Source organism: Rhinatrema bivittatum, chromosome 7 (genome assembly GCF_901001135.1).
Source record: "Rhinatrema bivittatum chromosome 7, aRhiBiv1.1, whole genome shotgun sequence".
Lineage (NCBI taxonomy): Eukaryota > Metazoa > Chordata > Amphibia > Gymnophiona > Rhinatrematidae > Rhinatrema > Rhinatrema bivittatum.
In genome coordinates this window covers 107,586,351-107,612,692 of record NC_042621.1, presented here as the reverse complement: position 1 = coordinate 107,612,692, position 26,342 = coordinate 107,586,351, and the positions used below count along the sequence as shown (strand labels likewise).

The following is a 26,342-nucleotide window of genomic DNA, read 5'->3' as shown; positions in this document are numbered from 1 at the left end:
ATCCCGACCTTTTACCCTCCCTGCTGGCAGCCTGCCTTAGACTCCAGCTTATGGGCAAAATGTTATGCCAACCACCCAGCTGGATTCTGATTCTGCACTGGACCCTGTTGCAAGCCCAACACCAGATCCTGTGCCTGCTCCACATGACCTGCCAGCAAGTGCTGAAGCCATTCCAAGAGCGGATACCCCTAGCCTAACAGGAATTATTGAACAAGTAAAATGGAGCACGCAGAAGGTCCAAAAGCTTTTAAGCAGAATCAGTACCCCTGCCAGTCTTCTGAAATCTGTGAGTGCTGGGACAGATTCTTCACCTGCCATGCTGGACCCTGTACCCGAGGAGGGTGCTCCAGCTGGAACTCCTGATAAGGACAGGTCCTGTGCCTGAAGGGGGTGCTTCACCCAGTGCTTTGGATGCATTGCACCTTGTACCTGAAGGGGGCGCTTCACCCAGTGCTCCGGATACACTGGACTATATGTTGCCAGATCAAGATCAAATTCTCATAACTGGGCTCAGGGTTCTGGGGAATTAGATAAATCTGAGATGTCAAGGAATTTTCTTTATATACAGTTTTAACTAACCATTCTCTTCTTGTTTCAGAAGCCACTGATCGAGAACCTATCCCTGTGTTGACAGGTCCTGGGGGTGTGGCTCCTGAAAAGCCTCTATCTATAGGAGTTATATTTGCACCCAGAACTAATGCACTCATTTTCTTTGCAGCACTTCTTGTGGTAATCTCCTGACGAGCAAACTGCCAGTGGGGGATAGGTTGTGTCAGCTGATGCCTGTTCTTGATGAAATTTTGAGGTGCGCCCCTGGGAGGGAGGAATTCTGTTAGACAAAAAGGCATATTTCCCTGTCTTGCACTAGATTAGATGTGAGTGTGCTGTGCGCTGAGCCATGGGATGGCTCAGAGAAGGCCACCTGTAGCCTAAAGATAGCCTGCCATAAGGCTCCACCCCTGAGGATCCGGATTGATCCTCAAGAGATTCAAACGATGTGCTGGGACACCTCCCAAGTGTTCCCAGCATTTAGACAGCATGGAGGCCAAAGAAAGGTGTGGGGTCTGGAGGAGACCTGTGAGTTCTTGCTGCTATCCGTTAATGACGGATTGTACTGTGAAGTTTTGAGAGTCCTGTCCCTAGTCACGTGTGTGCTGTTACTGGAAAGAATCCATGGTGCAAAGACCTGAACTGATTACCTGGACCGGAAGTAAACCTTATCCCACTTGTGATTTGCCTTTATTTAAGTTTACCTGCAGTGCATAAGTCAGGAATTGTTCTGTTCACATCTCTAATAAAACCACTATCGCAACGTAAATCCTGTGCGTATGTGCTGCAGAGGTCTTTAGCCTGATGCCTCTCTTCTCTTCATTGCTCCCTCTTCCCTTCCTTTCCCCCCACTGCTGTCTCTTGTCCCCCTCCCCCCAGCAGTCTGATTCAAAACTGAATGAACATTGTGCCAGTAGAAGGGTCCACTGTTTTCCTGATTCCTGAATCTCTTATTTTAACTCTGCTCAGTGGTGGACAATTGGTTTTCCAGGAAGGCTTCACATATGCTTGTTTCCCCCATGTATCCACCTATTCCCTTCTACACCTTCTCTGTGTTTGCAGTTTTCTCCTCCCACTTGCACTCTCACCTGTCCTTCCTTCTCACCCCTTCTCCAGCCCATCCCTCCCATTTCTCTCACTCCTCTCTCCTTTCTTTATCCTCTCTCCATTGTTTCTCCATCCTTTGATCTAGCTTCCTCTCACAACTCAATCCTTAATCCCACCTCCCACCAATTATACTCTTCTACCAATTTTACTAAGCAAATCCCTCCCTCCTCCCCAATCCCCCTGACCCACTCAATCACCTTCCCACTTCTTTCTACCCCCAGTCTACTAGATTGACCACCCCTTCTTCCCAACTAAACCTTCCTCAGCCAGTTCATCTACACCTCCCACAACATATGGTTACCTATTCACTGCATCTAGACCCCATTCCAGCACAAGCTCAACCCACTCTTCCCTCCTCCTCAGATTCCTGCCAGCTTATTCTCTGTGGAAGAGAGACACCCATTAAATGCACTAATTATCCTTCAGCTTCCAACCATAGACTAACATTATTCCTGGAAACTGTACTCCACCTTGGAGTAGGAGTTAAGTTTCCAGCACTAAGAAAACACATTGGGAGGTAATAGCTAATGCCATCATTTGCATTGGATTGTCATGTGAGGGTGTTAAATAAACAGTGAGTACAATTCGATGTGCACAAAACTCCTTGCTGCATTGGCAGCAAAGTCTTTGCACAAAAGATGTGCGCACAACTGTGGTTTAATGAATGTTATGAAATGTGGGGGTGGGGAAAAGTAAGCAGTATTTTACTTTTTTTATTTTATGGATGGATTTATTGTATTTTATATGCTGATTTTATTGTGCATCACTTAAATTATATCAGTTGAATGATTCATAAATGATTTTAAAATAATAAACTGAGGACTCTGCTGAGCGTACCTTATTGCATTGATCCCTGAGTTAGGGCAGAGCTACTACTCCAAGAATTCAAACAGTAATAAATGAATGATAGGCAGTGGGAGGGGAGGGATTGAAAGCACAGAAGAGATTTTTTTTCTTCCTGATTATGTAGTCATTCAGTCAGCAGAGATATTCAAAGCCAGGCAGTTCTTAAAATGCTGCCCATACCCCCCCGGACATCCTGAATAAAGGACATGTTGGGGAAAACTCCAAGATCTGGTAAGCCTATTTTGATATTAATGGAAGAGAGGTTATGAGGGGCTGTTATAAGGAAGTCCCACTCACTTGTGACTTTGATTTATTCTGAAATTAATATGTGGATGCTATTAATATCTTTGCAGAAGAACATGGCACCTTTTTAATTCCTTTATGTTAAGTTCAATCACTTTTATGGGTACAACTCAAGAGAAATGCAAGACTGATTACAAGTAAACAGGTTACAGAGAAATCGTCAGCATCTATAATCTAATCACATACATCTTATCTTTCTCTGCAGCAGGTCTAAACCCCAGCTCTGACTACCTGCATGATTTTAGAGAAGGTGCTTTATCACCCTGTGCTTCAGTTCCAACCTGGTTCAGACATGTATTCTCTTTCAGGCAGATGCAATATCATGCGCTCAGGTCAGCGTGCCACTAAATGTGCGGTTGAATGTGCTAGACTTGCGCCCGATGCAATACCGAGATCAGCGCGCCTAAAACACACATCCAAAACAGCGCATAGCTAATAGTGCTCATCTCATGTAATTCTATGTAGATGAGGCTATTAGCTGTTACCCCGCAATGCCACAAATTACCATGCAGTCAAGGCGCCCATTTTAATGTGGCAAATTTAATGTCTGCCCGGGAGCTGACTTTAAAGCATACTGTGCTCAAGGGCTCGCCAAAAAAAATACTGTTTCCTGTGATTCCTCCTGCAATACTAAATAGGAGGAACCACAGAAAGCAGAATCATGCCGGGCTCAAAAAACAAAAAAAGGCCCCGCTTTCTGTGATTCCTCATGGGGGAACCGCAGAAAGCAACATCCCCAAGGTCTGACTTAATTGGCACCCCCTGCTGGTTCATTCACTGTTACATGTTACTGTTACATGTCAGTGAAAGGATCAATCTCCTTTGAGAAGGCTGTCCTGAAATTGGATTGGTCCTTTCATTGACAAGTGTCAGTGAAAAGGACCTATCAGGATTAGCCCTGCTAGGGGTGGAGAGGGAGTTCTGGCCAGGCTCCTGTAGGCACACAGCCACATCTCCTGGGCACCTGATGCAGAGTGCTAGGTGCGCACAGATTATCCATTGGGAATCCCTTTTAGTGTGGCAGCTCATTTGCCTATTGAATCGAGCCCCAGGAGAGGTGGATGTGCCCGATTTGGATGTACGTTTTTTACGTGATGATATTGCATCGGCCTGTTTGGGATCTTGGTCTGGTTGTTTTCTGTCCATGAGCTTCAGTTTAAGTCATAATAATAATCATAATAGCAATGTTCTGACTCCCTTTTAGATGACAACAACTTGGGTACCCATAAGCTCTGGTGTGCCCCAAGGCTCATCCTTGTTGGCAACATTGTTTAATATTTATCTACTCCCTCTCTGTGGTAGGTTGCAGTGTTCGCCCCCAAAACTTGTTTGCAGCATCTGTAGTTCATTTTTCTGCTTCTGTACGTGACTTAAGTGTTCACACTGATTCTGATTTTGACTTGCATTCTCAATTGAAAGTGGTGAATAGAACCAGATTTTTTAAGTTACAGAAATTGTGCCATTTGAAATACATTTTAGACGGTGCCAGTGCAAGGGTCTGCTGCCGCCCCAGTTGATGTCATCACATTCTCTCTCTCTCATGCTCTCTTTCTCCTCTAGGATTTTAGATCTGTTGTGCAGTCTTTTGTTCTGACTTAACTGGATTATTGCAATGCATTATATGTTGGTCTTCTGAAGTGTCATCGCAGGGCTTTACAGATGCTGCTGAATGCGACAGCCTACTTAATCTCTGGTTGCCCACTAAAAGATGAATTTTAAAAGTCTGACGCATGCCTAAATTAAGGGATGAACGAATATGTCAGGCAGCCTTGTACCAAGCAGATTTTGAAAGCCTCCCGGATACGAACATACATGCCACTGCACGCACAAATGAAAAATTTCCAAAAATGGATAGGATGTGGGCAAGGTCTGGGTAGATCATGGGTGTTGCAGGATTTAACCATGAAACGTGCGTGGAAATATTTACATGCACTAGTGCACTGGGGTCCCCTGCTGCGTAACTTTACTTCTGCTATGGATGACATGTAAGTTAGAGAACAAAGAAATCTAGACTGATGTTTTGGACATAGGTTCAAAGCTTCCTCAGATATGCCCAATTCTGTGTACCTATGCTGGGGGTTCCTGTGTATGCCCTTTCAACCCGTAATGACCAGCTTATAAGAATTGATCAAGCAATCATCTACCCTCCCCCATTTCCTGTCTGATGTATTCCTATATAAATAGCAATAATACTCATAGAGGGTAATTATACACATAGAGGGTAATTATAGGTAAAAATTGGTTATATTTTCTCTTAGCTATAATAAGATAATATATTTCTTCTAGCAATAATAAAATAGATTACAATAGAACATAATATAAAATGCAAATGGAAATTGAGAATAGAATAGAGAGCTAAGCTGAGCTATGTGTACAATCTGTGGCAAATTACTTCCCTAAGAAAATCAGCTCTATGAGGCAATCACTGCAGGCAGAGTCTCTAGGTAGTCAAAGAGTTAACTGCAGATGGGATCTCTAGGCAAATTAACAGGCCGATACAGTAAAAATGCGGGAGAGCGGGCAAACGCTTGTTCGCTTGGGCAGAGCGCCATCTCAAAGGAATCGCTGCATCTCATGTTTGTGGGCGTGGAAAATGTACAGGTGGACTTCCTCAGCAGGCAGCAGCACAATCCAGGAGAATGGGAGTTAGCTCTCGAAGCATGGAACTTCATTTGTGCCAGGTGGGGCGTGCCTCAGTTGGATCTGATGGCAACTCGAGCCAATGCAAAGACGGAATGCTTCTTCAGCCATCATCGAGAAATAGGCTCGATAGGACTGGATGCTCTGGTATGTCTGTGGCCCACGGGCATTCTTCTCTATGCCTTTCCTCCCTGGCCTCTCATCGGTTGGCTTCTACGACGCATGGAGCGGCATCCAGGCAGTGTAGTGTTGGTGGCTCCGGAGTGGCCGCATCACCCGTGGTTCGCGGATATAGTGCGATTAGCCTTGGAAGGTCCTCTACAGCTGGTGCATCTTCCGCATCTACTCCGTCAGGGGCCCATATTTTCGGATCGGGAGGATCTCTTCTCTCTCGCGGTCTGACTTTTGAGAAGCGGCGATTGCGATTGAGGAAATATTCCGAGCAGGACTTTTCCAGTCTTCTTCAGGTGCGTCGGCCTTCTACTTCTATGGCCTATGTTAGGGTCTGGAAGTTATTTGAGGCATGGTGCCGCCAGCGCTCCTTGGATCCTTTGTCAAAGGAGATTCCCCACGTGATAGACTTCCTGCAACAGGGGTTGGCCAAAGGTTTAGCTTTCAACTCTCTTAGGGTTCAGGTGGCTGCCTTAGGTGCTTTAAGGGGCAGAGTTCATGGTCTGTCGCTGGCAGTGCATCCAGACATTTCGCATTTCTTCAAAGCATTTATGTCCTCCCGTACGCCCATTATGTCCGGACTGGAGTTTGAACCTGGTGCTTTGGGTGTTTTGCGGAGCCCCCTTTGAGCCTTTACGGAGGGCTCCCATTAAGGATTTGACCTTGAAGACCGTTTTCCTCGTAGCCATTTGTTCTGCTCGACGCATTTCAGAGTTACAGGCTTTGTCGTGTCTAGATCCTTAGGAGTTTTGCTGCACACGGTTCCTTCCTTCGTACCCAAGGTGGTCTCTGCTTTTCATATGAATCAGGTGGTGGATCTGCCAGGATTTCCGAACTGGTCCAGGGATTCTCCTCAGGAGAGTGAACTTCATCTTTTGGATGTGCTCGCATTCTTTTGCGCTATTTGGAGGTTACTAATGACTTCAGGCGTTCGAACCATCTGTTTGTCTTATTTGGGGGTCCTAAGAAGGGTGACAAGGCTTCGAAGGCAACAATTTCGCGCTGGATTAAGGAGGCTATCACAGCTTATGTTGCCTGCGGGCATCAGGTGCCCAAGGGTCTGAGAGCTCATTCCACTAGAGCCCAGGCTACCTCCTGGGCTGATTGCAGATCTCCTGAGGCGACAGAAGCTGTCAGAGTGGCGGTTTGGTCCTCCCTGCACACTTTCACCAAGCATTATCGTTTGGATGTGAGGGCGCAAAATGAATCATCCTTTGGGGAGGGTGTACTGCGAGTGGGTCTTTCAGGTTCCCATCCAGTGTAGAGTAGCTTGGGTACATCCCACTGGTCTGGACTGATCTGGGTATGTTCAGGAAAGGAAAATTGGTTCTTATCTGCTAATTTTTGTTCCTGTAATACCACAGATCAGTCCAGAGACCCGTCCCCCTTTTCAGATTCCGAAAGACTACCTTGAGAGGTGATATTTTTTGAAAAACAATTTGGTCTTTTTGCAAATGCTCCAGAAGGGGCAAATTCTGAGGCAGTCTAGTGGGTTTTTTTTGTTTTGTTCCAGGCAAGAGGTTGGCAGTTAAGTTTTTGGGTTCCACCCCCCTTCGCCTTTTATGTAAAGTTTTGTTGTTTAGGCTTGGGTACACGTCAATACTGAGGGGCTGCAGGTGGCACTCTCGTTAAGTAGCAGTGCTCAAAGTTCTATGTTCTCTGACTCCATCTTCTGGTAGGAATGCACAACCCACTGGTCTGAACTGATCTGTGGTATTACAGGAATGAAAATTAGCAGGTAAGAACCAATTTTCCTTTCTGGCAATAGGCAGAATAGAAGTTACTGTAATAGAAGTTAATGTATAGTAGTAGTGGTGAATTAATTTTCTATTTATATTTTTTGTCAAATGTGATTTGTGAGGGTTGGGGCATCTGGATGATTAGCTGGTATTCTAATTAATTTTTCTTATTTTTTTTTTTTTCTGATCTATTCTTAACTCCCATCTTTTTTTTTTTTTTTTTTGTGGGCTTAATGCAAACTGTTTCATTAATTTTCTTACCTGTATTAATTTAGTTGCCTTATGTATGGAGTAACAGTTTGTATTTTGGGGAGCTAATTCAAATGGATTTAATTTGAAGTATGATTTTAAAAATTCATTCTATATGGTCATCATCATGGCATAATTTAAAAGCATACAAATCTGTTTGCTCAAACAAAAGGTGGAATAATTGTTTGAAAGGTGAGGATTGGCTGCCAAATTTGCACAAGTCTCATAGTGTCCTCTTTCACAGCAGTACATTTGGATCAGCACTCTTGCCTTTGGAATCTGTATCTCAATGTGTGATGCAGCGTGTTACTTTGTAGAACCAGAAGTTATACTTGACAGTGAAGGCTTCTTTACAGCTATAGCAGGTAAGATTATATTTTACTGCAGTTATACACCATTATCATACAGACTGCCATGGCTATATAGCACGGCCATTAAAGATCATGATGTCAATAGATTCATTCTGGTGGAGAGAGCCTCTGCTGGAGTGAATCATTAGGAGTGAGCTCCTCAGACCTGGATATTGTGAGGGAAAAGTAAGCTTGATAAATGTTTTCTTATATATACAGTATGTGAATGTAATCTACTTTGAAATCCCAAAAAAAGCGGAATATAAATCAAATAAAAAAATGAAATATTTCCCGGCGATAGCAGGGCTGAATTAGCCATGCTGTCATGGAAACTGTCAATCAGGGCCCGGGAGGCGGAGCTTCCTAAGAAGGAAACAGAGCTTTGCTCTGTGCGGCTGCGCATGAGTTCCCACGCAGGAAACAGCAGTCTCCTCAGTCTGTTTCTTTCCGCGCGCGGGAACACACGCAGAGCTTCACACTCCTCAGAAAATGTTTTCAAGTAAAAAGATAGAATGTCTAAAAAGGCACCGAGGCCTTCGGGCCTCAAGCCTTGCTTACGTGGCAAGATCATGTCCATTACGGATGGACATGATCGATGTTATAGATGTCTGGGACCGGACCACATCCAGGACACCTGTGGGCATTGTGGGAGAATGTCGCCGAGAGCCCAAAGACAACAGGCACAGAAGATGGGAGGACCTTAAGGCCCGTGCTCGGGCCTCTTATACCCCACCTTTGAAGACACATTCTTCCCCAGGGCTGGTAAAATCGAAAGGCCCAAAGGTAAGAAGAGCTACGTCCATGGAGCCATCCCCCTCCAGGACAGGCCTAAAGAGACCATCAGGGGCAGAGAAACTCATAGGTCTCATCCAAAACCTCATTGGGATCGATTGGGGTCACGGCATCAGGAAGTATTACCCGCTGCCGACGATGCAGGCGAAGATGCATAGTCGGCCGACAGCCTCTGAGTCGACCCAAGCAACAGATACGCCGAAGCATGCTCCGTCGACGCTGAGTCACACAAAGCGTGCATCGAAGATGGCGCAACCATTGAAGCATTGTCGACACCCTGAAGAAGCCGAAGCATGGGACACAGTCGGCGCAAGTCTCGACGCAAGGTTCCACTGCGGCGCCAAAGACGACGCATGTAGAGAGTGTGTTGCAGAAGCCGACGCACGAAAGACGTTTGGTAAAAGACATGACGCATCAAGCGACGCAAGTAGTTCCAACGATGCGGGACTCGACGCAAGACGCAACAAAGGGATTCAAGGCACTGCCATCAACGCAGAAAGGGTCGAAGTCGACTCATACAAAGAGATTCGACACATTCCACTTCCAACTTGGGACAAGAGATGACGAAGTTAGCAGAGATTGGGACCAATCTCCCAAGGGAACATCGTAAGCCCAGATCTCAGGACCGACACGGGAAACACTCAAGTGCATCCACGCGGCAACACTCGCCCATTTCAAGTCCTCAATCGTCGCGTCCATTGACCTCGTCAAGGGGACAGCTTACACATGACGTGTCAACATCAGAGGAGGAATGCACTGACGTACCATCTCAGTCCTCCTCCTCATCAAGCTCACGAGTTTACTCTGACCTTTCCTCAAGGCTATCACACTGTGAGCGAGACCAAAGTGTTATGTTTTCGAGGTGTTTGGTGGATTCTTAGGGCAACAGTGATGGAGACTCCCATGGGGAGGAGCCCCGCGGGGAACTGTAGCACCAGGCTAGACTCAGATGCACAAACACAGAGATATAAACTTTATTATGCAGTTTATAGAGTTCACCAGAGGTGGCAGTAGAGAGGAGTTTTTATAGTAGCAGTCTGGGATCCTTGGCGGAGGAGACCCGTCCCACAATGGTGGCGTGAGGCTCCGATGCAGGTATTCCGTGAGGAGCTGAAGGTGAGACAGACTGGAAATGCTAGTACTCACTCTCTAGTAGCTATAATAAGGAGTTCTCAGCAGGTAGAAGAGTTGGTAGCAGGCACCAAGATAGATAGCGCAGGCCCTCGAGGAGCGAGTACCTGGATTCAGGATAGGCACCTGTAAGAGAGAGTAAAGGGCCCCCAAGGAGCAGGTACCCAAGTTAGAATCCCGGAGGTTATAGAGAGCTTCCAGCAGCAGCGAGAATCGGCAGAGCAGCTTAGACCGGAACAAATCCAATCCTTGCTAACTCAATGGTGGTTAGAAAATGGGCAGGCTAAATAGTCGGAAGCAGTGACGTCACTTGAGGGGGAAGCCCGGAGGTTCGCGCCAACACTGCAATAAAGACATGAGGCATGCGCGAGCCCCTAGGAGGCCCTCAGATAAAACATGGCGGGATGCCGCACCATAGCCACTCCAGGGACGCCGGAGGGTGCAGCAAGGAGACACTACGGATGCCATTCTCCCAAGGCTGGTGGAGAAAGCTGAAATAGAGGTGAGGCATGTAGGATGAAGCTGTCTGAGTCCGACGGACGCAACAGTACCCACTCTTCAAAGGGCCTCCTCCAGACCCCTTACCTGGTCTTGGTTTCAGTGGATGCGATTGATGATACTGGTTCAGCATCTCTTTGTCCAATATATTAGCCATAGGTTCCCACGAGTTATTTTCTGGTCCATAGCCCTCCCATGACATGAGGTATTCCCAAACTCTGCCTCTCTTCCGTACATCAAGTATAGCATCAACTTTGTACTCAATATCCTCTTCTGTGTCAACAGGAGGGGGATCTGGAGTCTTGGTGCTGAATTTGTTGAGAATGAGTGGGTTCAGTAAGGAGACATGAAACATGTTGTGCATCTTCATAGCTGGGGGAAGTCTGAGACTGTAGGAGAGATTGCCCAGATGTCGGAGTATGGAGAATGGTCAGACATAGCATGGAGCGAAGCGAGCAGATGGCAATTTGAGTCTAAGAAGTTTCATAGACAGCCAGACTTTATCACCAGGCTTAAATTCAGGAGCCTTGCCGTGATGAATGTCATAGTCTCTTTTAGCTCAGATTCCAGCTTTGATGAGCATCTCCTTGGTCTTCTTCCAAAGATTTTGAATCTCATCAGCAGTGGCTTGTGCTGCCGGGGACAACACGGTTAGCGGAAGTGGCAAAGGTGGTGAAGGAAGTCGCCCATATACCACTTTGAATGATGTTGATCCAGTGGATGTTGCTGGATGAGAATTGATAGAAAACCCGGCCCATGGTAGTAGTTCAGCCCAGTCATTCTGACGTGAAGAGACATAGCCTCTGAGGAACTGCTTGAGGGTACGGTTCATTCTTTGTTTGGCCGTTGGATTGAGGATGATAGGATGAAGTGAAGTCGAGAATGATATCAAACTTCTTATATAGAGCCTTCCAAAACTTGGCCGTGAATTGTACACCTCTATCTGAGATGATGTGCTTGGGTGTTACATGCAGGCGGAAAATGTGGCTGATTAACAATTTTGCAAGTTGCAACCCTTAACAAATAAGCCTTCATACTGTTGATGTAACTCCATTATTGCTCTCTGCTTCATCGGCAGGGAGAAAAGTGGAATTAGATTCAGACAGCAACCAACAAGGACATTGAAATTTACAGTCTGGGAAAATAAATAGGCATGGGAGTAACTTGCTGATGTGGTTGTTACTACCCTTAACCAATAAGCCTGATACTTTGGATGCAACTCCAACATTGTTCTCTGCTTCAACGGCAAGAGGTGACAGGGAATTTGACTCAGACAGCAACCAACAAGGGTCCTGACTTTGACGGTTTGGGAAACTAAGTAAGGGGGTGACCTGTATAGCACAGCAGATTCTAGTATAAACTTGCTGGGCAGACTGGATGGACCGTTTGGTCCTTTTCTACTGTCCTTTTCTATGTTTCTATGTAACAGATCCATCTCACTCATACAAAGACCATGAGACCCCCCTCTCCCACCAGTCACCAAACTTTTAGTTTTTGCTGTGGCATTTTTTAAAGGTTTGTTTGGCCCTTTAAATGTAATGCGAGAGCCTTGGGACCCGCATTTCATTTACAGATTCCCCAGGAGTTGGTATATCTCAGCTGACCACTTTCTCATAAGAGCATAAGAACATGCCATACTAGGTCAGACCAAGGGTCCATCAAGCCCAGCATCCTGTTTCCAACAGTGGTCAATCCAGGCCATAAAAACCTGGCAAGTACACAAAAACTAAGTCTATTCCATGTTACCGTTGCTAGTAATAGCAGTGGCTATTTTCTAAGTCAACTTAATTAATAGGTAATGGACTTCTCCTCCAAGAACTTATCCAATCCTTTTTTAAACACAGCTATACTAACTGCACTAACACATCCTCTGGCAACAAATTCCAGAGTTTAATTGTGCATTGAGTAAAAAAGAACTTTCTCTGATTAGTTTTAAATGTGCCACATGCTAACTTCATGGAGTGCCCCCTAGTCTTTCTATTATCCGAAAGAGTAAATAACCGATTCACATCTACCCGTTCTAGACCTCTCATGATTTTAAACACCTCTATCATATCATAGAAACATAGAAGTGATGGCAGAAGAAAACCAAACGGCCCATCCAGTCTGCCCAGCAAGCTTTCACACCTATTTTTTTCATACTTGTTACTCTGACTGCTGAGGTCAGGGCCCTTATTTGTAACTTTTTGGTTCCAATTCCCTTCCACCCCCACCAACGATGCAGTCAGCAGTGCTGGAGCTGCATCTAAGTGAAGTAAAACTTTGACTAGTATCTATGTTCCGCCTCCCTCCTTATTCCTCCAACCCGGAATTGAACTCGCAGTCACTGAGAGTGAGAGGACAGGCCTCTTGCGAGCCTGGTCACCCCCTCAGCCATCTCTTCAAGCTGAAAAGTCCTAACCTCTTTAGTCTTTCCTCATAGGGGAGCTGTTCCATTCCCCTTATCATTTTGGTAGCCCTTCTCTGTACCTTCTCCATCGCAATTATATCTTTTTTGAGATGCGGCAACCAGAATTGTACACAGTATTCAAGGTGCAGTCTCACCATGGAGCGATACAGAAGCATTATCAAATTTTCCGTTTTATTCACCATTCCCTTTCTAATAATTCCCAACATTCTGTTTGCTTTTTTGACTGCCGCAGCACACTGAACCGACGATTTCAATGTGTTATCCACTATGATGCCTAGATCTCTTTCTTGGGTTGTAGCACCTAATATGGAACCTAACATTGTGTAACTATAGCATAGGTTATTTTTCCCTATATGCATCACCTTGCACTTATCCACATTAAATTTCATCTGCCATTTGGATGCCCAATTTTCCAGTCTCACAAGGTCTTCCTGCAATTTATAAGAACATAAGAAAATGCCATACTGGGTCAGACCAAGGGGTCCATCAAGCCCAGCATCCTGTTTCCAACAGTGGCCAATCCAGGCCACAAGAACCTGGCAAGCACCCAAAAACTAAGTCTATTCCATGTTACCATTGCTAATGGCAGTGGCTATTCTCTAAGTGAACTTAATAGCAGGTAATGGACTTCTCCTCCAAGAACTTATCCAATCCTTTTTTAAACACAGCTATACTAACTGCACTAACCACATCCTCTGGCAACAAATTCCAGAGTTTAATTGTGCGTTGAGTAAAAAAGAACTTTCTCCGATTAGTTTTAAATGTGCCCCATGCTAACTTCATGGAGTGCCCCCTAGTCTTTCTACTATCCGAAAGAGTAAATAACCGATTCACATCTACCCGTTCTAGACCTCTCATGATTTTAAACATCTCTATCATATCCCCCCTCAGTCATCTCTTCTCCAAGCTGAAAAGTCCTAACCTCTTTAGTCTTTCCTCATAGGGGAGTTGTTCCATTCCCCTTATCATTTTGGTAGCCCTTCTCTGTACCTTCTCCATCGCAATTATATCTTTTTTGAGATGCGGCAACCAGAATTGTACACAGATCTGCTTGTGATTTAACTACTCTGCTTGTGATTTAACTACTCTGAACAATTTTGTGTCATCTGCAAATTTGATTATCTCACTCGTCGTATTTCTTCCCAGATCATATTGAAAAGTTAGGGTCCCAATACAGATCCCTGAGGCACTCCACTGCCCACTCCCTTTCACTGAGAACATTGTCCATTTAATCCTACTCTCTGTTTCCTGTCTTTTAGCCAGTTTGCAATCCACGAAAGCACATTACCACCTATCCCATGACTTTTTACTTTTCCTAGAAGCCTCTCATGAGGAACTTTGTCAAACGCTTTCTGAAAATCCAAGTACACTACATCTACCGGTTCACCTTTATCTACATGTTTATTAACTCCTTCAAAAAAGTGAAGCAGATTTGTGAGGCAAGACTTGCCTTGGGTAAAGCCATGCTGACTTTGTTCCATTAAACCATGTCTTTCTATATGTTCTGTGATTTTGATGTTTAGAACACTTTCCACTATTTTTCCTGGCACAGAAGTCAGGCTAACAAGCAAGTTTTCTTACCGTAAACGGTGTTTCCGTAGATAGCAGGATGAATTAGCCATGCTGTCATGGGATCTGTCAATCAGGTCTGGGATGCGGAGCGTTACAAAGCAGAGATTTAGATTTTAGCTCTCTGCGGCTGCGCGTGTGTTCCCGCACAGGAAAGTAACAGATTCTCCTCAGTCTGTGATTAAGCTGTAGGTTGTAAAGATGGTGACTGCCAGGGAGGAGGGTGAGTCAGCATGGCTAATTCATCCTGCTATCTACGGAAACACCGTTTACGGTAAGCAAACTTGCTTTTTCCCGTTGATAGCAGGGCTGAATTAGCCATGCTGTCATGGGAATCCCAAGCTCCCGATCAATTTGTTTATGGTATATATATGTTTGTACGTGATCATGAACAGTGTGGCATTCACTGTGTACAAGAGATTGCAGGATTACAAGAGATTGCAGGTTTGGCATTCACCGTGTACAAGAGATTGCAGGATTGCGTACCCTATCTTCGCATCAGTGGCTGCTTGTTGATCAAGGCAGTAATGCGATGTGAAGGTATGGAGCGATGACCATGTAGCTGCTTTTCAAATGTCAATGGGTTGTACATGTTTAAGGTGTGCCAAGGAGGCCGCCACTGCTTTAACTTGATGAGCTTTGGGAACAGAATGTAGCTGTAGGTTCTGTTTGTCGTAGCAGAACTTGATGCACTGTGCTATCCAGCTGGAGATGGTGCGTTTAGCCACCGGTAGTCCAGGTGCTTTCGGGTCGAAAGAGACAAAGAGTTGAGAAACATGGGAATCCGAGTTAGTTCTTTCTTTGTAATATGCTAACGCTCTTTTGCAGTCTAGTGTATGTAGTCATTTTTCCCTGTCATTTGCATGAGGTTTAGGGAAAAAGATGGGTAGTTCTATGGTCTGATTGAGATGGAATTGAGACACTACTTTTGGTAGGAAGGATGGGTGAGTTCGGAGAACCACTTTTTGGTGATGAAACTGTAAATACGGAGAATAATGGACCAAGGCCTGTAATTCACTGACTCGTTGTGCTGATGTTACTGCCATGAGGAATACCACCTTCCATGTGAGGTATTTAATGTGTGCCGAGTCCATGGGTTCAAACTGGAAAAACATGAGCTGTTCAAGAACCATGTTGAGGTTCCATGGAACTGGAGGCTTAGAGATCGGAGGGCGAAGGTGAGTTAACCCCTTGATGAAACGAGATAGTAAGGGGTGATTGGAAATAGGAATATTGTTAAGTGGTCTGTGATATGCCGCTATGGCACTGAGATGGACCCTGATGGATGAGGTTGCCAGACCAGATGTGTACAGTGTATGTAGATAATCCATGAGTAACTCAGGTGAACAGTCTAAAGGTGGTACACCATTAGAAGTGCACCAGGTAGAGTAGGGTTTCCATTTATAGCTATAGTTTTTCCTCATTGAGAGTTTCCTGGATTCTAACAAAATGGATTGTGCCGAAGTGGAAACTCCCTGTTCTGTTAAAAGGAGCCTCTCAATCTCCATGCTGTTAAATGGAGAGAAGAGTGTAGCAGGTGTAGAAGCGTTCCTTGATCTTGGAAGAGAAGATCTGGGCGATTCGGTAATTGAATGGGGTCCGTGATGGACAGTCGGAGAAGGAAACTGTACCATGGTTGTCTTGGCCAGGCTGGAGCTATGAGTATCAGTTGAACCTTGTCTGCTATGCACTTCTGAAGTGTCCTTGTTATGAGTGGTATGGGAGGAAAGGTATACAGGAGCCTGTCGTCCACGGAATGAGGAAGGCATCTTATGCGATCCTGAACTGACTTGGGCTTATCGAGCAGAATTTGGGAACCTGAGCGTTGATCTCAGTTGCAAAGAGATCCATCGCAGGTGTCCCCCATTGCATGAAAATGTCTTGGGCTACCTCCGAATTGAGTGTCCATTCGTGAGGATGAAAGATGCGGCTTAGCCTGTCCGCTCTTGTATTTGCTACTCCTAGTAGGTAAATTGCTTGCAGATGTATGCTATGTTGGTGAGCATGTTTGAAGATTGTCAGGGTCTCCTTGCAAAGGGGCCATGAACCGGACCCTCCTTGCTTGTTGATATAAAACATTGCCACTTGATTGTCTGTGTAGATCATGACTCTGCGGCCCTTTAAGTGATCTTGAAACACTTGTAGCGCATTCCGAATTGCTCTGAGCTCTAATAGATTTATTTGCAGGGTCTGCTCAGAGATTGTCCATAACCCTTGGGTTTTGTAAATCTTGAGATGTGCTCCCCATCCCTTGCGAGACGCATCTGTTGTTAAGATTACGTTGTGAGGAGGAGGACTGAATACTGCTCCTTTTGACAGGGTGGAGTGTAGGAGCCACCATGTTATGTCTTGTTTCATTTCGGAGGTCAACGATAGCTTCTGTGTCAACGGTTGTGAGTGTTGTTTCCATTGACGTTTCAGTCCCCATTGCAGGCGTCTCATGTGTAACCTGGTGTTGGGTACTGTGAAGATAGCCGCCGCCATGTGGCCGAGGACTACCAGAATTTGTCTTGCTGATGGCCTTTGAGTGTTGTTCAACGAGTAGAGAAGTTGACGTATTTGTGTTATTCTTTCTGTTGGGAGATATGCCCGATTGCGAACAGTGTCCAGGCCTGCTCCTATGAACTGTAGTCGTTGTGTTGGTTGGAGATGTGATTTCTGAAAATTGATCACTAGCCCCAATTCCTGTAAGCACTGTATCACCCATCAGTGGTGATCGAGTAAGATCTCTGGGGTCGAGGCTATTATTAGCCAATCATCCAGATATGGAAAGATGGTCATACCCTGTTGTCTGAGATGAGCCACCACCACAACCATGCATTTGGTGAAAACCCTGGGTGCAGCCGATAGTCCAAAGGGAAGAACCTTGTACTGGTAGTGTTGATGGCCGTAGTGAAAGCATAGGTAACGCCAAGAGGATGGATGGATTGGAATATGTGTGTACGCATCCTTCAGATCGATGGAACACATCCAATCATTGGGTTGAATCAAAGGTAAGATCGATTTCAACGATACCATCTTGAATTTCTCTTTGGTCAGGAATTTGTTCAATTCCCGTAGATCTAATATGGGGCGAAGTCCACCCAACCTTTTGGGTATGAGGAAGTATGGGGAATAGAACCCTGTTTTTTGGGTTTTCGGGAAAATTCGTCGAATGGCCTGCTGTTTGCGAAGCAAAGCGATCTCCTCCCCCAGTTGTGGTTGGAAGCTTTGACTCTTTAGAGTGGAAAAGTGAGGTAATATGGGTTTTGTGGTAAATTGGAGTTGGTACCCGTATCGTACTATCTCTAAAACCCATTGATCGGTTGTTATTTTCTCCCAGGCTGCCAGGCAAGAATGAATTCTGCCCGGTAGTGCTTGATGTAGTGGTGGTGGCGGCTGGGTTATTAAAAAGATGGCGTTGATTTTACTGCAGCAGCCGGTTGTTGTGTTTGTTGTCTCTGGTTACGTGGCTTACCCCTACGTTGAGTCGTATTGTTTTGTTGCAGCGGAGGACGCTGGTAAGATGGATAAGTCTGTGTACGAAAAGATTGATAAGACCTGTAAGGCCTACGATTATAGGATTATCTACGTGTAGATCCCACATAACGACGCGTGGTTGTTTAGTGAGATTGTGACGTTAAGGATTGGACTGCTAGAGTTTCCTCCTTTAATTTTCCAACTGTTTCTTGAAACCGTTCTCTGAACAGGTTGTCTCCTGTACACGGGAGGTTTGTCAGTTTCTCGTGTAAATCTTCTCTTATCGTACTAGATGGTAACCACGCCATCCTATTGGCTGCTATGGCTGTTGCAGATGCCCTAGAAGATGTTTCAAATGCCTTATATATTGATCGTAGAAGGTGTCGAGAACACTCCTCCATATCATGAAGAGGTGGTGGTACCTGATCAGCTGTCGAGGAAAGCATACCTTTTGTGGCTTGTATGCACTCATATAGGTATTGTACCATATAGAAATGATGGTGCATAATGCGGGCATTCAACATTGAGTTATGATACATCTTCCTGCCAAAGTCATCTAAACACCGGTTGTCTTTACCCGGTGGATACAAGGCATGCGATTTTGCTTTTTTGAATCTTTGCATCGCCGACTATCACAATTGAAGCATGTGGTAATTGTGGTATAGAGTAAGGCAATGTTTTTCTCATACGAAATTTTATATCCGTTTTCTTGGAAACCGCTGATAGAGAATAAGGTGTTTCCCACGACTTCTGCAAGACAGAATGTAATAATTTGTGTGGTGGGAGAGATGTTGGTTCTCCCGGAGCATCGAAAATCTTTAGAAGACCCAAAGGTTTCTGATCTAGGGTCTGTCTCCTTTTGAACCTCCAGATGTAATATCGTGCCCAATTTTTCTAAAAATTTTGGGTATGTCAGGTCCTCTGGAGGAGAATATGGTTCCTGTGGTTGTTCCTGTGGATCCGATGGGAATCCAGTAGATGACAATGGGGATGTTTGTGGAGATAGAGAATCTATAGGGGTATCTTGCTGTTGAATTGGTGAAATTGGTCGTTTCGTCATTGGGGATGCTGGAGGCTCCACCGGTTCTCTAGCGGTATGTATATTGTGTTCCGGAGAACTCACAGATAGTTCGTTAGACATCTTAAAAGATGATTGAAGAGTTTCATAAAACCCTGCCAATGATTAGGATAATTGAAGAAATGCCTCTTTTGTTTTCGGAGGCATTGCTGCACGACCAGATTGTTTCAATAGTTCACCTGTGTTAGGTGATACTGTAGGAATTTTAGCAGAAGCAGCTGGTACATCATACTTGTTCCTCATCTTGCCCTCTGTGGTCTTAACAGAATTATCTGAGGACGAAGATGCAGCAGAGGAAGTGATTTGTATTAATTGTCTATGAGATAAGGCATCTACACTTAGTGAGTGAGATGACCTAGAAGTGGAAGGGCTCACTGCCCATGTATCTCTCGTCTTCGCAGCTTTTTGACGTGAGTGACGTGATCGGCTATGGTGATGGGTGACGATGATCCTGTATGGGTTCCATCTCCTGACAGTGATCGTCTAATTAATTTTGATTTCACCTCTGTAGAATTAGAGTCTGAAGAGGTGGAATGAAGTACATCTGGAGACTGATGTCTTCGTTTTTACCCCATGTGGTATTGAATAATGTGACTGTTTGGATTTTTGTAGGCCACTGTGCATCGATGTGTGTGCTATCGAGTGCGCCAATGTCTTCAGCGCCATGTACGCCGATGTTTTTTGTAAGTTGTGCGCATAAACAGACTTGTGCGCATAAGTCATCGATGCTGTGTGCGCAGATGGTTCCGGCACCGAACTCATTTCAGATAGCTCCGGTGCCGTGTGCACAGAGGTCTTCGGCGCCATGCGCACAGATGGTTCCTGCGTTGTGTGCGCCGGCGTCTTGTGCGCCGATGTCGATTCGGGTGCAGAAGTGTTATGCGCCAATGGTGATTTGGGCGCAGAAGGTACTTCAGGCGCATAAGTTGTCGGCGCTGAAGTTTTAGGTGCTGCTGTTTGCTGCACCGATCGCCGAGGCTCTTTCGGTCCTCTTGGATCCAAAGGCCTATGTCATCTCGGTAAGTTCTTACCTCCAAGCCTGGAGGGTTGAGGATCCTATGACGACGATCTTTTTTGTGACGGAGCCGCCATTAACGAGGGACCCGGTGAAGAATGAGCCTCCGATGGCTCGTGAAAAGTTCAAACATTTTGTAGGCCCGTTGTTTTTGGGCTCTTGGGGACATTCGAGCACAAAAATCACAATTTTGTAAATTATGCTGTGGTCCCAGGCATGGGTCATGGCCATCCGTGACCGACATTACCTTGCCACAGGCACAGGGTTTAAACCCTGGCTTTTTTGACATTTCAAGAAAAATAAGAAGAACGCTGAGGAGAAGTCAGCCCCACGTGCGATCCTGCTCGCAGAAAAAACAGACTGAGGATAATCTGTTACTTTCCTGCGCGGGAACACATGCGCAGCCACAGAGAGCTAAAATCTAAATCTCTGCTTTATAAAGCTCCGCCTCCCGGACCTGATTGACAGATCCCATGACAGCATGGTTAATTCAGCCCTGCTAACAACGGGAAACGGTCTGTAGTTTCCCGGATCACCCCTGGATCCCGGTTGTCTGTGATAAAAGATTTACATCAGATTGCCTGTTAATAACCTGTTTTGCATGCGAAGCAGATCATTGCAATATAGAAGGAAATCTGGGCAGGGCCATGCAAATTATTGTGTATATCGCTCAATATATGCTTTTTAATGTGAATTAGAGCACTACCATGAATTTATGTATTTCCCAGTAAGTTTGTACCTGAGGTAACAGAAGATAAAGTGACTTTCCCAAGGTCAAAAAGAGAGGTAGTAGGATTTAAACCCTGGTTTCATTGATTTGTAGCCCACTACTGTAACCACTAGGCCACTCCTACAGATATTCAAACTCTGCCACTTCGAGAAGTCGGAACTTATCCAGTTAAATGGCAATGAATATTGGGCCCATGGTCAATAACAGCTATGATATGGGAAAGCTATTGAACAAGGCAGTTGTGTTACATAATAGCTGTTGCAAGGGATAGTTGTAGAACAGAAAAGTTTTAGTAAATGGCAGCTATGGAACACTGTAGATGCAGTTCTTATAGGTCATCCTGTGAGCTGATTGCTAGGGTACAGAACTGTAGTACATGATTGTTATACAAAGCAGATCTAAAATACTGATGGCATGGAAGTTGCTTGGGTTTGGTGCTTTATGTGCTCTTCTGTCGTTTCAGCATGTGTTGATGATGATGGAACTCGCCACAGTCTTAAGACTAATTGGAAAAGGGACTGCATGGTCTGTAGCTGTAACTCAGCTGGTAGAATGGAATGCTGCACCAAGTAAGTGTTCATACAAATGCAAAATCCCCTTTGGTGGGTAAATTTGTGTGGCTGTCATCTTGGGTACTGATTACATTTGTCTGTGGCTGAAGGCCCCAGTCCCCAAGGTTGAAGTGACCTTCAACTGTTGTCTCACTGTGGACTCTTATGAAGAGTCTGCAGAATCATTGCACAGTGCTTCCACTAGGAACCGGGGAGTATATTTTCAATAGGACACTTAATTGCAAATTTCCGCATTTACTTTTAAGCCCACACATAAGAAGGTTTTCAAGCACAAGATACTTGCTTAAATTAAATTTGAAAATTGCGTATAAATATGTGTGCACCCATATATGTGATGCAATATAGGGTGTAAAGTTAGACGTGTTAGCAGCATGTGTTTTAGGAACATCCCTTTTTCAAAAGATTAACTTGCTTATGCTTTTCTAAGGCATGTCCTCAGAATGCTGCCCAGAATGCCTCTTTCTTATGTGGCATGGTTTGTCCATGTTATGAAAATACACACATATCTTCAGATAGCTAGAAATCCACTTACCCACACATGACTGACTTAAATATATGAATTATTTTTTTTTACTTGTGTAGCCCCTCTAGTGATATTAATCCTTGGCTAAGACCTGACCCATTCTCACAGGACAAGCAGGATGGTAGTCCTCACATATAGGTGATGTCAGTGGACGGAGCCCAGATATGGAAATCTTTTCTGTCATAGTTTCTAGAAAGCTTTGACTGACACTGGCACACTGAGTGCACTGAGCATGCTCAGCATGCAATTATCCCTGTGTCCACAGGTGTCTCCCCTCAGTCTTCTTTTTTCCGCGCTGCAGTTAGCATCACAGCCAGGAGCTCTGTGAGAAACTCTCACAACTTTTCCTCACGGAAACACTTGAAGTTTTACTTCACAAATAATTTTTCCCTACATGGGTCTCCCTTCAAGTACATTTATTCGACGCTCAGTGAGTATTTTGCCCTGGTTTTTGGTCGGTTCCTGTCACCTCACTAACGGTTTCCCAGGCCTACCAACCGAATTGCGGCCTTCCCTCTCCCTATGTTTTTAGCCCCACAAAGCCTGCGAGTGTCCTCCTGCGATCCTCCACCTGGTTATTAGGACTAGTGGGATAGGGACATCTACGGTTACTGTTGCCGCCTGGGCTGCTGTAGAATCCAGGCCGCCATCGATTCCCTCTATTGCAGTCGATGCCCCCATCGATACCATCGGTGCCTCCATCCATGCCGTCCTGCCTCCATCGATGCCCCCCCCCCCTCGATCCATCGATGCCGTCGATCCCCGCACCAATTCTGTCAGTGCCATCAAGTTTACATCCATGGCACTGTTCTCTCCATGAATTCCATCGACGCACATGTTGATGCCATCAATGCCTGGGTCCATGCCACCAAAGCTGTCGATGCCCGGGCCGATGCCGTCGACACCCATGGCCGTTCCAGTCGATGCCGACGTCGATTCCACCGATGCTGTCGATGTCCTCGGCGAATTGTTGATGCTGCCATCGATCCCAACAATGCCGGTATCGATTTCACCTATGCCATCGATGGCTCTTCGATTCCATCGATACCTACACAGATACCATCGGTGCTTCCATCAATGTTATTGGTGCTCCGCCCGTGCCATCAACGCTTTCATCAATGTTTTTGATGTTACCCTCGAGGCCGCCTTCAATGCCACCATCGATACTGTCAATACTAACATAGCACCTAAACGCAATGCCCTCAGCTAAACACAGTGCTCCATGCTTTGGGGTCTTAACCAAAGCCCGTATCATCCTAGGGCACTAGACAGTGCCAGGAGCAGTGCAGGCTTGCTGACAGTCTGTCACCACTCGCCATCCAAGACAGCAAGGGCATCCACCTTGGCACTAGGGAAAAACCGGGCCGAGCACCGTGGGTAATCATCGTCACCCTGCACGGTGACCGTTCGCCACCGACACAATCCAGGACATCTGTGCTACCTTACTCGGTGCTGGAGAATGACCGGGCCGAGCACCAAGACAGACATCGCCACTGCCACCGCCTCTGTTTTGCACATCGGTGGCAGTTCCTCAGTGCTGGAGAATGACCGGGCCGAGCTTCGAGGTATACCTATTCTGCACTGGCATCATTGTTCATTGAGCCAGTTGCGAAGCGGGCCCGGGTTCATGAGTCATGTGCTCCTCTGCTCCCGAGGTGCCGAGGTGTTCCCCACTGACACCGGTGTGGGGTTCTGAGCCACCACAAAATTATATGGAATGCCAGACACTCCTAGCCTGTCTCCTCTGTACCTGCGCTACCATACCAGATTACAGAGTTGAGTCAGACGTTACGTTCTTCAGGCTGTCCTCGATGCCTCCCGAAATCCACAGAGCCATCAAGATTCACCGACTCTTCCTTCTGCGATCCACCACAGAGGACAGTAAGTTCTCTAATCCCGCTTCAACGACAATCCCATCGAGACCTGGTCACTAAATCGGGCCACATGGTTTCATAAGGTTCTAGGTTGTGTTTTCTTCCAAGAACCATGTTAGTGTCACATATCGCTATTGCTGGCTATGATTGACACAACACCAAGAGAATCTCTTTACAAATAATTGGGATTGCATCGAGACATCCTCCCGTTTTCAGCAACGAGACTCCGTTCTCGATAATACTCTGACTTCTGGATCCTGATTACGGTCCAAAGTCCCAGATACACCAGCTGGTCTGCTAGGCACAAAATCCAGCAGACCCTGCCTCACATCAAAGCCCACCTCGAGACCTGACGACAGCTCTCGACATTTTCTTGCACAGCAGACAGAGATGTGGGTAAGACTTTTAAACGCTCATGCTCCGTGGGAGACTAGCTGATATATAGATTACATCAGCTCCGCTAGTTGGACACCTCCTGGTCTCCCAACTTGCTGGATATCAGAGCGGCCACCCCACTTAGTACCTGGGTTCAGGGTACAGTCCCCCGGATGATACAAAGCATGGGGGGGAGGGGGTGGGGGAGTTTTTGATCTCACTATTCTTTCTTTCAACAAAACGTAGATGCTCTCCGCCTATCCTGGACCTCAGAAATGTCAACTTTCTTCAGAAGGGACAGGTAAAATGGTATCTCTCCTCTAGTTTTTCTATGTGTTTCATAGTGAGTCAACAACATTCCAATCCCAAGTTTTGCCAGGTGCATTAGCTTCAGCAACTTGTGTATTTCACCAAACTCACTAGCAGTGACTGCTGTTTCTCTACGGAGTAAAACATCATTCACGCTTTCCTTGCATGCATAACTGTCTAACAGCAGTCAATCCAAGTATTTATTTATTTATTTATTTAACTTCTTTTACTATACCGACACTCAAGACCAGGTCTTATCGTACCGGTTTACATTAGAACAAGGGGAAAAATCAATTAACGTATAAGTGGAAAAGAGAAGTTACATTAAAACAGGGGAGAGTAAAAACATGGATGTCGGAAGATAGGACAGAATTAAGTAATTGAACAATAAGTTAACAAAATTACAAACTATAATTAACATAAAACAATAAATTAATAATACAGAAAAAATGGATTATAATCAGCCGGAAATATACATGGAAATATATATATGGAATATATACAGCTGGAATATACATGTTATGTCAGATGGAGGAGTGGCGGGGGTGAGGGAAAAGGGTGGGTTGAGGATGTGAGTGGAAAAGGGAAAAAAGTGAAAAAAGTTTGGGAGTGCGGGGAGGGAGAAAGGGTGGGTTGGAGGTTGAGAGAGAGTTTGGTTAATATGGAATCCTTCAACGATAGGCTTGTGTGAACAGCCAGGTTTTAAGTTTTTTTTCTGAAGGTTAAATGGCATTGTTCCTGGCGTAAGTCTTGAGGAAGCGAATTCCAATGTAGGGGACCTGCTGTTGAAAAAGCTCGCTTGTGGATGGAGTTGTGAACTGATGATTTGTTGGGAGGGGCCTTGAGCTTACTTTTGTAGGCAGTTCTTATTGGTCTTGAAGATGTAAGTAGTTCCAGAGGGAAGGTGAGTTGGAGAGAGGATTGTTGGTAGACCGATTTGTGGATGATAGTGAGAGCTTTGACAGTATTCTATGTTGAATAGGAAGCCAATGTAAGATTTTTAGGATAGGTGTGATGTGGTCCTTGCGCCGTGTGTTTGTAAGGATCCTGGCTGCTGCGTTTTGCAGCATCTGTAGAGGTTTGGTCGAAGAGGCGGGGAGACCGAGTAGAAGAGCGTTGCAATAGTAGACCGAGTAGAAGAGCGTTGCAATAGTCAATCTTTGAAAACAGTATTGCTTGAAGCACAGAACGGAAATCCTGGAAGTGTAAGAGCGGTCTTAGATGCTTCAGGACCTGTAGCTTGAAGAAACATTCTTTAGTTGTAGCGTTAATGAATTTTTTGAAATTCATTCTGGAGTCAAGGGTGGCCCCAAGGTCTCTGACATGGCTTGCTAGTGGGGTTATTGTGTTATTAGTGAAGGGGTGGTTATCGCTAGGGGAGATAACCAGGAGTTCCGTTTTGGACGTATTTAGGACCAGGTTGAGATTCGTGAGAAGCTGGTTGATGGCATGTAGGCAGTCGTTCCAGAAATTTAGAGTTGAGGAGATGGGGTCCGAGATGGGGATTATGATTTGCACATCGTCTGCGTATATAAAATGGGTGAGGTTGAGGCTATTGAGCAGCTGGCAATAAAGGAAGTAGGTATATGTTAAACAGGGTAGGGGACAGAGAAGAGCCCTGTGGTACTCCTTGTTTTGATGGGACGGGGTGGGATTCTTTGTCGTTTATTTTAACTTGTAGTGCCTGTTGTTCAGAAAGGATTTAAACCAGAGCAGTGCAGAGCCAGAGATGCCTATTTCCATTAGACGGCTGATGAGGATGTCGTGATTTACCGTGTCAAACGCCGCAGAAATATCGAGTAGGGCTAGGAGGTAAGATTGTCCCTTGTCAAGGCCCATCAGGATGGTGTCCGTTAAAGAAAGAAGGAGGGATTCTGTGTTTAGGCGTTTCCTGAAACCGAATTGAGAAGGGTATAAGATATTGTGGGAGTCCAAGTAGTCAGTGAGACGGAAGTTGACAAGTTTTTCCATTATTTTAGCTATAAAAGGTAGGTTTGCGATGGGGCGGAAATTTGCTGGGTTGGCTGGGTCCAGATTGGGTTTTTTTAGTAAG

At 45.4% G+C, this 26,342-nt stretch overlaps 1 protein-coding gene across 2 annotated transcripts in view; it reads left to right on the top strand.

Moving 5' to 3' along the window:
* LOC115095354 (beta-microseminoprotein-like) overlaps positions 1-26,342 on the top strand; it is a 62,367-nt gene that overhangs the window by 18,858 nt on the left and 17,167 nt on the right. The window contains exons 1-4 of one of the 2 annotated variants that reach the window (XM_029608900.1): positions 5,497-5,501; positions 5,967-5,971; positions 7,849-7,969; positions 21,100-21,205. In XM_029608900.1, coding sequence (XP_029464760.1) covers positions 5,969-5,971; positions 7,849-7,969; positions 21,100-21,205 — 230 coding nt within the window. In that variant the 5' untranslated portion in view covers positions 5,497-5,501; positions 5,967-5,968. Of the gene's footprint in view, positions 1-5,496; positions 5,502-5,966; positions 5,972-7,848; positions 7,970-21,099; positions 21,206-26,342 lie in introns of those variants that run through there. The other variant, XM_029608899.1, reaches the window with a different exon arrangement.